General features: G+C 41.4%; 1 protein-coding gene across 1 annotated transcript in view; it reads right to left on the minus strand.

Moving 5' to 3' along the window:
* The window catches only part of STK10 (serine/threonine kinase 10), a 77,364-nt gene that overhangs the window by 10,463 nt on the left and 53,308 nt on the right, over positions 1-13,593 (minus strand). Inside the window, exons 6-13 of the mRNA XM_069972318.1 lie at positions 13,147-13,341; positions 12,596-12,677; positions 11,186-11,317; positions 10,560-11,060; positions 5,667-5,797; positions 2,716-2,839; positions 1,400-1,579; positions 390-482 (exon numbers count right to left, since the gene is read on the minus strand). Of these exons, the coding sequence (XP_069828419.1) occupies positions 390-482; positions 1,400-1,579; positions 2,716-2,839; positions 5,667-5,797; positions 10,560-11,060; positions 11,186-11,317; positions 12,596-12,677; positions 13,147-13,341 (1,438 nt within the window). The remainder of the gene's footprint in view (positions 1-389; positions 483-1,399; positions 1,580-2,715; positions 2,840-5,666; positions 5,798-10,559; positions 11,061-11,185; positions 11,318-12,595; positions 12,678-13,146; positions 13,342-13,593) is intronic.

The raw sequence follows: 13,593 nt of genomic DNA on the forward strand, positions 1-13,593 counted from the left end.
AGCTAATCCAAGGAGCACTTGGCAGAAGGTCAGATCCAGTTTGTGAGACCTGGATGAGATCGTTCCTGTGTTCTCGTAGAACAGAGGCGCAGTGTTACCCACAAGGTAAACCATGCACCTTGCGCAGAGACTTGCTGAATGTATCCTTTCAACTACATGTTTTCCAAACATGACACTATGGAAATGGAGAACCGATACTCCCCTCCCCTGGTAGCCTGATTCCTAACTAACGCCATAGACTCAGCTCTAAACTCCCACTTAGAAGTACAAGTTAAAGCATTCAGCATGTAATCCTGTTACACATAGCTACTCTTCTAATTTAGGACTGGCATATTAGTATTAAAAAGTCATTACATGCTTTCACAGACAAGCAGAAGTGAATAGGTTACCTCCGTTTGCTTCCTCTGAGAAAAATCATCCAGTCTCAGTTTTATAGTTTCTCTACGTTGTTGCCTCGGCAGCTTTTCCACAGAAGCCTTTATCTGTAGACACAGACAGGTGGGTAAAGATCTATCAGTACATCCAAAACTTTAGCAGCACAAGCCCTTTATCGCTAAGACTTTCTTTTATAAGAAAGGATTCCTGTTCTGAAGCATGCAGGCAAGAAGGAAACAAAGAAACCTAGAAGATTGTCGCCAGAAAAAGACCACTGGGTCCATCTAGTCTGGCCTTTTGGTATTTCCCTTATTATCTTAGGATAGATAGATTTTTTTCCCAGGCAGGTTTACATTCTGTTATTGGAGATTTACCAACCACATCTGCTGGAAGTTTGTTCCAAGCATCTACTACTTTTCTAGTATTTTCTCACATTGCTTTTGATTAGAGATGAGCGAACCTCGAGCAGGCTCGAGCCCATCCGAACCCGATCGTTCGGCATTTGATTAGCCCTAAGCCATAGCCCTAAGGCTATGTAGAAAACATGGATACAGTCATTGGATGTATCCATGTTTTCCAGACAACCTTAGAGCTTTACCCAACTTCCGCAGCCACCGCTAATCAAATGCCGAACGATTGGGTTCGGATGGACTTGAGCATGCTCGAGGTTCGCTCATCTCTACTGTGTCATCTTGTTCTTGATTTTTTTCTAAAAACACCTCCCTCCTAAACCTTATTTAGGGTACATTCACACATACCGGACCCGCAGCAGATTTTCTGCTGTGGATCCGCAGATTTTATCTAAATAACTGAACACACCATCAAATCTGCTGCGGATCCTGTACGTGTGAACGCACCCTTAGTCTTTTAACATATTTAAAAGGTTTCAATCACGTCCCTACTTTCCCTTCTTTCCTCCAGACTATACAGATTCGAATCCTTAAGCCTTTCCTGATGTTTTATGACACCCTCCATCAGTTTTGTACCTGCAGACTTTCCTAATCATCCCAAAATAGCAAGTTACCTCTTTTTTCCGTAGCTTTAGCTGCTCAAGAAACTTTGCATGTTCTCGCTCCTGCTCAATACGGATACGTCTGGCCTCATCTCTTCTGCGCATCGCATGATCCTGCTCCATCCGCTCAATCTGCTGCTTTTGCTGTCGCTCCAGTAACTCCAGCTCTGTATCATAGAACTTCTTCTTTGCCTTAAATATTCCAAATTCAATCCAGAAATTAGTATGCACACAATGAGGATCCCCTTACTGAAAATCTACATATTTGCACTGTGACTAAATATACAACACTCTAATCAAGTGGCTGTAACTACTCAAGTGTTTACTGTACAAGACTAAGTATAGTTAGCAGATTTTCTGCTACTTGACAGGCCTAGATAAAAAACTGTACTGTACTTATTAATGTTAAAGGGCTTATCTAGGCTTATAAAAGCATGATCGCTTTCTTCCAAAAACAGTGCCACAGTTCAGTTCCACTGAAGTGAATGTAGCTAAACCTGAAGCTGTGGTGCCATTCTGCAAAAAGTAGGTGTGCCTTTTCTAATCCTGGATAACCCCTTTAATGTGTATAGTATGTTATCCAAACCTTTAAGGTACACAAGCTTTTAATGGAAGGACTTGTGCTACATGCCTAAGTTATGTTAAAAATTTTCATTATGGTCAGTCATTACAGGAATGCACATTCACACTACCCTGACCAGGCACCATGGAAGGGTGGAGGCAATCTTGGGTGCCACGCCAAAGTACAGTGGCAAAAGGCAAAAGTTCATCCTGCACCGCTAACATTCATCATATACCCCTAGGATAATAGCACATGATGATCAGGATATTTGCCCAACCCCTCTACGTTTGGATTCTTACTTTCAGGACATGGATTCACAGGAAGTGAGCACTGGGGAGCAGAAGGCTTTAGCTGTCAATCTCCCTAGACAACCCCTGTAATGTAAGATGAACCTGTCAATTTCATAGGGTCTGGCAGACCATCCAATGTGTAGTATGGCCTCCTGGGATTGGTCTGTTGGTCAGCATGCTTGATCTTTTTGTTCAGGAAAGATAAGTTGCCTCCCAAGACGTGGATTCACAGGAAATGAGTCTTCTGCTCCCCAGACAACCCCTTTAACCGAACGTTTGTGCAGATCTTAAAGTGTCACTGTTGTTATAAGTTTTAAAATCTAAATCAGCAGTAGATGTGAAAAATGTTGAACCAAACAGTTTGCTCAATACTATTAACAGCCCATATAAGGCTTCTATTATCAAAATTATTCAAAAATGCAATGGACATTAGGAGGGGTAATCTAACAAAAAAAAAAAAAAGCGAAATATCTTACATTCATTTCCTGTTCGAAGCGACGAGTCATCTGCTCCTGCTGCAACATATGCTTTGTGTTGAGCTGGGCCTGGTTTCTGTGCTCTTCTTTCTGCAGCAATCTCAATTCTCGAAGCTCCTGACGCCTTAGATTTATGAAGGGAAAAAATAACAAAAAAACAAATGCAGGGAAGGAGCTTGTTAAGTTTGTGGTCTTAACTATAGGTAGTCTACGGCACCTACCAACTACCATCCTGTCAGCCAATGACATCTAAACAATGGGCTACAGAATAGATGGTCAATTAGTCATCACATGGAAAGCTATCTTTAAAGGGAACCAATCCGCCCAATTGGGCCGATATGGTTCCCTGTAGCAATGTAGAAAGCTCCTGAGCAGCCTGCGGCAAGTACCGGCCGCGGCTGCAGCAAAGGGCTTTCGACGGCAGACAAACAAGTTTTATTATCTGGGAGCGCGGCAGGCAGTCATCTGGGCAGCTCCCCGCCGGTGTCTAGTCACCGATCTCTCTCTGTCAGCGCGCTCAGATGGATTGATTGACAGAGGCCCGTTACTGGCCTCTCTCCCTGTCAATCATTCCCCCGAGCACGCTAACAGGCAAACAGTGGTGCAGCAGTGCTGCAATCGCGGCTGGTACTTGCAGTGGGCTGCTCAGGAGCTTTGTACAGTGTTCCAGGGAGTCCAATTGGGTTGATTAGTTTTCTTTAAAATGATTAAAGGCACTGTGTCATCAGAAAGTGACTTATTGTTGAAATAATGTTTTTCTTTAAGTACAGTGGTACCTCGGTTCTTGAACTGCTCGGTTCTCAAACTGCTTGGAACTCAAACTGTATTTTCAAGAAAAGTTTGCTTTGGTTCTCAAACACTTTTTTGGGGCACCCAGTCTTGAAGTACTCGGTATCTGAACGTTTTTGCGAGAGTGGATGGTGGGTTGTACCTGGTGAGTTTAGCACTGTTGAGGCTTTACATACAGTACAGTACTGTATAAGACTGCTGGAGTGAATATACAGTACAGTAGTAGTACAGGTAGTGCACCACCATCTCCCATCCTGTACAGTGCTGTAATGGGTGGGGGGGGGGTTGACTCTATACAGTACAGGATGAGAGAGGAGTTAGCGATTACCAGGGCTGTTTCTGCCATGAGGCAAGGTGAGGACTTTGCCTCAGGCGGCACAATCTCAGTTCCCTAAGGGGGCGGCAACTTTATGTAAGTGAAGTCAGTCTGACTAGGCTGACCAACTCACTTACTGTTTTTGTATGTGCCCCTGGAGTAAGCAGTCTGGAGGGGCGGCCAGCACTGGGTCTGTGTGCTCCTCTCTCCCAGTCAAACCAGTCCCTGTACTGAGATTAATCAATTTCAGGACCTGTGTTTGCACAAATAGCATCACACACAGGTCCTGAACCTAACTTGTGGCTGGAAACGGGGGAGCTGTGTAGAACTAGCTGGAGCAGCACCTGCCTCTGGTGCATTACGTATTTGGGCACATAGCACTGCTAAAACGGCCAGGCCACTGCCTCAGGTGCCCATGAGGCAAGGACTGCTATTCATTTCCCACAGTGGGCTGCTCAGTCCTTGTTTTTATAAAGACATTGCAGCAGCTCCTCGGCAGCCTCCTCCTAGTCCAGCATGCTAACTCCTGAGGCGTCGGGATGTTCTTCACAATGCAGAGCAGATTGCTGGAGTCTCCCTCCCCCCTTACAGACTTTGCTGCTGTAGTCTCCCTTCCTTCTCCTCATGGCTGGGGCTGTTCCTGAGACCGCGGTCTGGTGAGTGTTTATGCAGTACAGAATGATGGGGTCAGGGAGTTCATAGTGCATGGTAACTGGCTCACGTGTAGCATTGTCAGTTTAAAAGGGCATAATGTGTGTGGCATTAATGTTTGGTAGCCCAGTATAATTCACTAATACTCAGATCACGTTACATATATGTGTTTGACACTTTTCAAAGGGTCCAGCATGTGGCTCAGTTCAAGAGGCACATTGTGTGTGGCAGCATTATATTCACGGGGCACAGATTGTGACATTATTATATTCAGGGGACATGATGTGGGGCAGCATTACATTTAGGGGTGCAGCATGTGTCGCTATTATATTGAGGAGGCACAGTGTGTGGCAATGTTCTGATGGGGCGGTGTTGGTAACGGGTGTGTGTGTGTGTGTGGAGGGGGGGGGGGGGGGCGCCATATTAAGGTTTTGTCTCAGGCAGCAGAAAACCTAGAATCGGCCCTGGGGATTACTGTACTATAATTGCGGGTTTTGTTAATGTATCCTGTGTATAATTTATAGTATAGTATAGTGCTGTTCTGTCCTGTGCTGTAGGGATTATCCTGGGCACTATACAATGTAATATAAGGGTACTATGGGTAATTATTATTGATTAGTGCTGGAACCGATTAAACACATTTACATTATTTCCTATGAAAAGACACTGCTCGGTTCTCAAACTGCTCGGTTCTCAAACTGCCTTCTGGAACCAATTAAGTTTGAGAACCGAGGTACCCTTGTATTTTGGTGGCATTTATTTCAGATTTTCAATTTTTCTATGAATATTATAAAATAATCCTGAGATTTTGCAGTTTTTATTCTCACCGATGGGGCTAAAACAAAGCTGAGGCTTCCTGTTGTGTCTGTGGTGTCTTTACTGCTGTAAAGTGATAAGTACAGCATTGCAGCATCATGTGACACCAGTAGGTAGAGGAGACAATAGCAGTTTCTAGTTGAATGACCTCTTCAATGGTCACAGAGCACGCTCAGTAATGTTTCACATTCATCTCAAGGGGACAGAGTCTGTCCATTGACATCTATGTCCATGAGTCTTGCTGTAAAGCATGTCACTAACTGCTGTTAAAAACAGCCCAGACAATATGGCAGCCTTAATAACAATGTACAAAAAGTGAAATAAAAAAACCATGTTCTATATATTAAATATATAATCTTCTGAATAAGAACCTCTGTACCTCAGAAAACGCATCTCTTCATCCTTCTTTTCATCATCTCCAATAATCTTTGAGGTGGTGATACTAACTTCCACACCATCAACTACGTATCGTCTGGTGCGTTTCAAAGTCTTATTGTGAAGACGTGACTCCTAGAACGAAAAAGAAAAGAAAAGCAATTCCAAAAATTTAAAACTTCATACAAAATTCTATGGTTTAGCTCATCATAGAGAATAGATATAAATTTGTGAGAAACTGCTAGATAACCTGTAGAGGGCAAGGTTATATCTACAAAAGGACAAGATTATATTACTGAAAAATTGGAATCTGGTTACCATGGACAATGCACATCTGTTCATGTGTCCCCTGGATATATGGGTAGGGATTACTCAGCGCCATGAAGAATATAATTCTTTAGCTAGTACCACTATGTCTGTAGTTGAAAAAAAAACTTCAGTATCACAATGTATTCTGTGATTTTAGTATATTAATGTTGATAATATACAATGAATGTCTGATAGGTGGGAACGCGTTTTCTTCAATATTGACACCCATAGTAAAATATTACAATTCAACACAATATATGTATTTACAAAGATATGCTACTCTTATTTTACGTGAAAAAGCCCATATATCAGCTCTCCCTGCTCACCCAACAGCTACTTACGTATATTTATATATACATAATGGATTCTGCGCTTGTACAGTAACAGCCATAAGTGGGATCTGTGGATGGGGGAAATGTGTGTCACTATATTGTGCACACAAATATGCTTAAGTGGAGGCTGGTGGGGAAGCAGGCCTGCCTGTGTACTGAGGCACCAGGGACCGCCACCAGTGCACCAAACTACCTAATTCCAGTCTTGCTAAACAGAAGGAAAACACTGCAAGAGATAGGTCAATGGCCCAAGGTTCACATGGTCCCTATTAGGAGTGGTAAGCCACAGCCAGACAGATCTGGTACCAGCTTGTTCCTCCAAGAAAATATGGTCAGGCAGAAAAAAATTAATCATTTGTCGATGTAGAGTGCTGAGGCCCCTATACACTTTATACTGTTGAACCAAACTATTTAGCTAAAAACACTATGGGGGAGATTTATCAAACAAGGTGTAAAGTAAAACTGGTTCAGTTGCCCCTAGCAACCAATCAGATTCCACTTTTCATTCTTCACAGGCTCTATGAAAAATGAAAGGTGGAATCTGATTGGTTGCTAGGTGCAACTGAGCCAGTTTCACTTTACACCATGTTTGATAAATCTCCCTCATTGTCACTACACTGAAGTTAGAGAAAATGGAAAACAGTGGCATGTCATACCCCAGTCTAGGAAGTGAAATTATTCAGATTAAGCCTAGGTTCACATCTGCTCTATTTTTTTCCGTTTGTTCTTCTATGATGGAGCAGAACAATGAAAAACAGCCGTGATGGCCCCACTACATGTCAGATTCCAACAGCACCTGACAGACCCCACTGGATTTAATGGTGTCCGTCTGTTTTCTGACACTGCCCAGCATTTTACTGGACAAAGAGAATCAAGCTGCACTATTCTGTCCAGCATTTGTGGCTATTTTCTTTTATTGTGGGGTCCAAACAAGACAATCCTGTTCTTCTCTTTCTTTAATACAAATGATTACCAGCTTTGTCTATTGCATTCCTGGTAAACAGCAGAAGGCAAACACTGTGACCATGCCGCAATATCCAGTGCATACAAAGTATCAGTTCCCTATGAACTGTGCCTATGTACACAAACAAATAAACCACCCTATAAAAGTTAGTTTCCTTCCAATTCTGCATACACACACAACACAGAGGACAGATACTAAAGAAAGGCACAATACGTAAACCCACAGGCATTTGCAATAGGTGTGTGTATCACTTATCCATGTAAAGTAAATGTGTGAGGATTGGGAATTTCCTAGCGACAAACAATGAAGGTATGAGGGAGGAATCCAGCCAAAATACTTGTAGCCATTAAAACTATATGCTGCTAGTTATGAAATTTAATAGAACATGCACACACATTCCTGGATTCTTCCTGCAAATGTCATCTGTTATTGATCAGACAGTGTTCGTCAAAGTAATACCGTAGTGAGGTCACATGGTGGTAACATGTCAGGAATGGAAAAGAGCAGGTTGGTGGACATGTTCCAGGACGTGGAGGCGAGCAGACACAGGCCAGCAGCCCAGATGAATCATTTACAATGCAGTAAACACACAAGACACACAGCTGGAGGAGACAACAATGACATTTGCTTCATTGTGTACTTTAAGATATAATGGGAAGTTTCTCATTTATTTAAAATTTTATACATGGACATAAAAGTTCAACCAATGGATATGGTAAGTACTAAGGCAGGAAGTTGCTACACTGTTACTAGAAGCCATGCTGGCACAATACTATTTAGTGATTTGGATTCCACGGTTCCGACTTCCACATCAGTGGGTTTAGTGGATGCCAAGGAAACACTTCCCCATGAATGTGCAATCTACATGTAAAAGTCTGGTTGGAAAGCAATAGCTTATTCTGACTTGGCAGGTGCCTATAAATAAGGCCTTTTTTTAGATATGGCAGGTGACCATAAATAACACATAATACTGTGTGCATTTTTATATTATTAAAAAAAAGGCTTGTCTCATCAGAGAAAACCTTTCTCAGAATGGAGCCCGTGGTTAGATCAATTGGTCGCTCCTGAGAAGCAGAGTCCAGTTGGCCAGGGGTAGCCATAGCCAGCCACTTATTCTTCCTGTAGCTTTTGATGCAGGGGAAATGTAGTATTAAATGTCGGTCAGCCAGAAGAACAGCAGTCATTATAAACTAAGGTTAGCTGGAGACAGGCACAATAAAAGGGTTGTGTCATAAAGCAAAGTTGATAAAAACAGATGTGGACCACATACATGTATGTAATGGTGAACAAATGTGCTGCTTTTAGGAAAGTAACCTAGGGCCCTTTAACACACAGCCTATTCGGTAAATCAAAACTAAAAAAAAAAAAAAAAAAAAAGACTACAATCAGCCAAAGAGCCGATCATCAGCTGATCATTGTCTTTTAAACATGTTTAAAAATAATCGTCCACCAGCCGCACATTGCTAGGTGTAATGGTCAGCGGCCAACAGCTGTTAACAAGTTAAGAATTTAAGGGTAAAAAAAAAAAAAAAAAAAAGTTTATTCTTACCTGCTTCTGGCCCTATTTCTTCAGTAACAGGCAGCTTAGCCAATCACTGGCTGTGGGTCTGTACCATCTTAGCCAGTGATTTGCTGAGCAGCCTGTCACTAAAAAGGACAGAGCCAGAAGCAGCAGTGATGAGCAGGGAACATGGGCAAAAGGGTGCCGGACACCAGGGGAGAATAGGTAAGTATAAACTTTATTATTTTTCATGTAAAAACCAAGGGCTGCATAAACATTGCTAACACTGTCCATTTAGCCCTAATACACAATTATTGTGTATAAACTTGGTAAGTGAGTGCCGATTTAGCAGATTAGCACTCAGAGAAATTTTGGGCCATCTAATATGGCTCTAACATCCCTGTACTGTTTTTCTCTGCTCAATGGATATAATCCCTTCCTGGTTTCCTCTTTTATCTGTGACCCTGCTGTCGTTACGCAGCATTGCACACACTGTCCTGCACTCGCCCTAGCTTGCAGACTAAGTGGAGACCAACTGCCAGTACTTCCTGGGGATTGCTGCTGAACTGAGCATGCCTGGCCTACCTCAGTAGGTCATAACCAAGGAGGTTATCAAAGCAATGCAGGAACATGGGGGATTAGTAAGGCTATATCTCTGCCAAACAGCACAGTTCCAGAAATGCTTGTACATTTTAAATATGATTACTTTCACAAAATGTACCGGTTAAAACCTAGTTTTCGCAATGACACAAACTCTTTAAGGCTTACCGGAAAGGGCTGAGATTTTTATAAAAAAATACAGTTAGATCATATGGTGCAATATTTGGGCATATACATTCTTTAGCCAATTGACATGTTAGTTCACTTACGTGAGAAAATACATATACTTTGTAGATAGTCAGACCATTGCACCTTCCAAATTTTGTTATATTACGGTCTTGTGCTAAAATGAAAAAATGCAATCTAATTTTTCCCCATCATTCTGCACTCATTACCCAATAATGATAATATGAAAATAGAATTAAATTTTTTACTATTTAATTTGTTTTATGTCTCATCTCTGAGATCTTTTTACTCTTTGACTAGACAGGATTGTGTGGAGGCACAGATGTGGAGAAGGGTAGAAAAAGTCTGCAACAACCAGAACTCCTCCTAGAGTTGACTGCCCTACCTAAATAATCACAGAAAACAGCCTTGGTAAAATAGGTGACTAAGAACCAATGATCACTCTGGCTGTGCTCCAAAGATCCTGTGTGCAGATAGAAAAACTTCCAGGTCTGGCTAATTCACTAATGTATTTAAGCCAACAAAGGTTGAGAATATCTGCATAGAAGAACAGCAGACAATACACAAATCCAGGTGTGCAAACCTTGTGGCATCAAACCCAAGAAGACTAGAAAGCTGCTTAAGGTGCTCCAACTAAGAAGGTGCTCTAACTAAGAAGTTAGTTAAGGGTCTGAATTCTTACCTCAATTCAGTATTTTAGTTTTTCCTTTTCAATAAATTAGCAAAGATGTCTAACATTCTGTTTTCATATTGTATTATGGGGTATCGAGTTCACAATGATAGGGGGGGGGGTCTTTTTCTTTGTTTTAGAACAAGGCCGCAAGATGTCAAAATTTGAAAGACGCAAAAAGGGACTGCAAACTTTCTGAACGTATTGTATATCATAGTTTAAAGACATAATTTAATAGATTCCTTAAGAAAAAGGCACAAGACAGAAGTGACCAAGATGTCATCTGATAACACAGACTTGCACATGATGAACATTTGGAAAGGAAGCTGACTTACCTTAATAGACAGAGAACCAGTCTCTTTATTAATGGATAGATCCGCTGACAAGTTGATACTCAGGTCCATACTGTCTGATGCAGAGTTACTACCTGAATCAGAATCCCTTTTGGACTGAAAGCTGTAGAAACGGGAAGGAGAGTCAAAGCTTCCATTGGGAAGTTCTGCAGACAGACGATCATACTGCCTGCTCTTTGGTCTGTGGCCATTTAACACAGATTGTCCATGGTCTTTTCCCCTGTCCAGGTTATTATTCTCAGTAGGAGAGTTATTTCTTATTTCAGGGGGGAGTAATGGGTTAATAATGATGATATCAGGTTTCACTTGTTCTTCACCATTCAATGCTTGTGTGATGTTCTCTGAAGACCTTATACTGTCAGGCTTGCTACTTATAGTGCTGGCTGGGCTTGGGCCTTCTTCATGAGCTTTAAGACCATTGCTTGTAGGCTTTGGGCCTTTGTCCACATCAAAAGAGTACTGGCTGCCATTTTTTGTAGGTGGCTAATAAATAAATAAAGTAAAAAATAATCAGACCTCAAAGTATTTACCATACATAAGACAAGCTAAATAGCAACAACAAAAAGAAAAACCATGCATAAGACCTATGGAGAAAAACAACAACTTACAGACAGTGGGTCTGGTGACTCCTCTTCCTCCAGTTCTCCATTTTCTTCTATTTCATCTAGTACCTCAGCTTTAGCCTCTGCCACAAGATCCCTCAAAATTCTGTTTTTAACCTCTTTGTTCATAAATGGATGCTGAGCACAACAAAACAAAGAAAATTGAATGTTAACATTTTACTTTTTGAGTATAGGCTGGAAAAAAAGATGTACATAAAACAAAGAATATTTCCTTGACCAAATGTTGTGTGGGGAGATTGTGCTCTATGAGGTCGAGAAATGCCCCCAGTACTCCTAACCAGCACAACTGCATATTTGATCTTATTCAAACTGAATCGTCAAAGACACTATAAAAAAGGGACAAAATCATGCAGGAAAGCAACCTTATAAATATTTTGCACCAATATCTGTGCAAAAAAAAAAGATATAAAACTGAACTCATCTGCTCTGATCCCCCCAGTTCCCAATGACATGCACACACAAGGGGTCCAACTCAGGGAATCACTGGTTGCAGGGGTGATCTGCCTCAGGCAGTGATTGGCTGAATAGAACTTTGCTGCACCATGAAGAGGTGGTGGTAGGGGTCTCACTGCAAGTACAAGCCTGAGTACTGGCCTAGCCCAGGCTGTCTATTAAGAAAACAAACAAATATAAATCATAGGACAACCCATTAAGAGCTGGATTAACAGCCACTCATAGTGTGAAAAAATCTCCAAGTTTTACAGCAAATTGCTGAAGTTCTGTGACGTGACAGAAGGAAAAAATTATAAAAATACGATTAGCATGTGGGGTGGCACATGGCACGTGTGAACCCAACCAAAAGCCTGATTTATAGATAACTCTATGGACAGCGATTTAAAGGTGTACACCAGAAGACAAAAAAATTAAATCAACTTTTATCAGACCGTTATAAAGATTTGTAAACTACTATTTAAAAGATTCAAGCCCTCAAGTACTTATCAGCTGCTGTATGTTCTGCAGGAAATGGTGTATTCTTTCCAGTCTGACACTGTGCTCTCTGTTGACACCTCTGTTCACGTCAAGAACTGTCCAGAGCAGAAGGGATTTTCCATGGGGATTTGCTGCAGCTCTGGATGAGGACAGAGGCAGTAGCATTGAGTACAAAGTCAGAATGGAAACAAATGGCACTTCCTGTAGGGCATACAGTAACTGGTAAGTACTTGAAAGCTTGATTTTATTTTAATAGAAGTAATTTACAAAATCTGTATAATTTTCTGATACCAGTTGATTTGAGAACTTTTTTCCCCTCCGGAGTATCCTTTTAAGACAACATAGCATGTTAACTGTAAAACACCTCAAAATAACTGTGAAAAGAACAGCGTGAAGGAAAAATATTTGCAAAACAAAGTAATCTTCTTGATAATACTCATTGTTGGGAGAAGAAGCTTGGCTCACCTCCAGGAGCTTCACGGCGCTTGGCCTGGTCTCTGGATTCTTATCAAGTGCCTTTTTCAGGAAGTCCCGGAACTCCTGAGACCTTTCAACAACACAACAGTTGGTGATGTCATTACAGATACAATATATGACAGGGACATATTTTTTAGTTATTCATTTCCCTAGCAGATCTGGCCCCGGTTCCGATCAGCTCTGTTGAGATCAGTGGTCTGAAAGAGCGGACAAGCTTCCGAACATAATGATTGTCTAAATTTATAAACGGAAAGAGCAAGGATATTTTTAGGGGTGGCCGATACAGCAGTCTGAGGACACATGGCAAACTATGAGGAGAACAGAGTTTCTAGGTATTTTTAGTCTTACTTCTATACACACACACTATACTAAAAAGCTCTGTTGGGACCAGGAACAATTGCTAGCTAATATAAAGCAGATTTCTACAAAAAAACCTAAGCAAAAATAAAATGTCAGGAATTCCTTTTAATATAATCTATCAAGTATGCAAAGCTGTGAAAATCTCTGCCATGGTTATAAACTAAACTCCTAACACTTACCACTTTGAAGGAGAAGAAAGAGTGGGTGGCTCCGATTTGGCAATTTTCAGCAACACCCGCATGGGATTAAGTTCATGGTGGGGTGGCTCAATCTGAGCCATTTCAATGAGCGTTATTCCTAAAGACCAAATGTCAGCTTTGTAGTCATATGGAGCATCTTTCATCGTCTCACACATCACCACTTCAGGGGCCATCCTGGGAACAGACGAGGAAATGTTTATATGAACAAGACAATTCTCACTTCCCCCCCCCACTTCTCTGTAACACATCAGGAGCTATAGTGTCAAAAGTGAAGAGGCAGTGAAAAGGGGATTTTCTGTGAAAATGTAGAATATGTTGATGAAAAACATTTGCTGTACATCTGGATATCAACACGCTTTCATGAGCATAAGTAAATACTGTATGACATTGAGCATTCCTGTCTTAAAGCAGAAGAGACTAGCTAGC

The sequence above is a fragment of the Dendropsophus ebraccatus genome, chromosome 1 (genome assembly GCF_027789765.1).
Source record: "Dendropsophus ebraccatus isolate aDenEbr1 chromosome 1, aDenEbr1.pat, whole genome shotgun sequence".
In the NCBI taxonomy this organism is placed as follows: domain Eukaryota; kingdom Metazoa; phylum Chordata; class Amphibia; order Anura; family Hylidae; genus Dendropsophus; species Dendropsophus ebraccatus.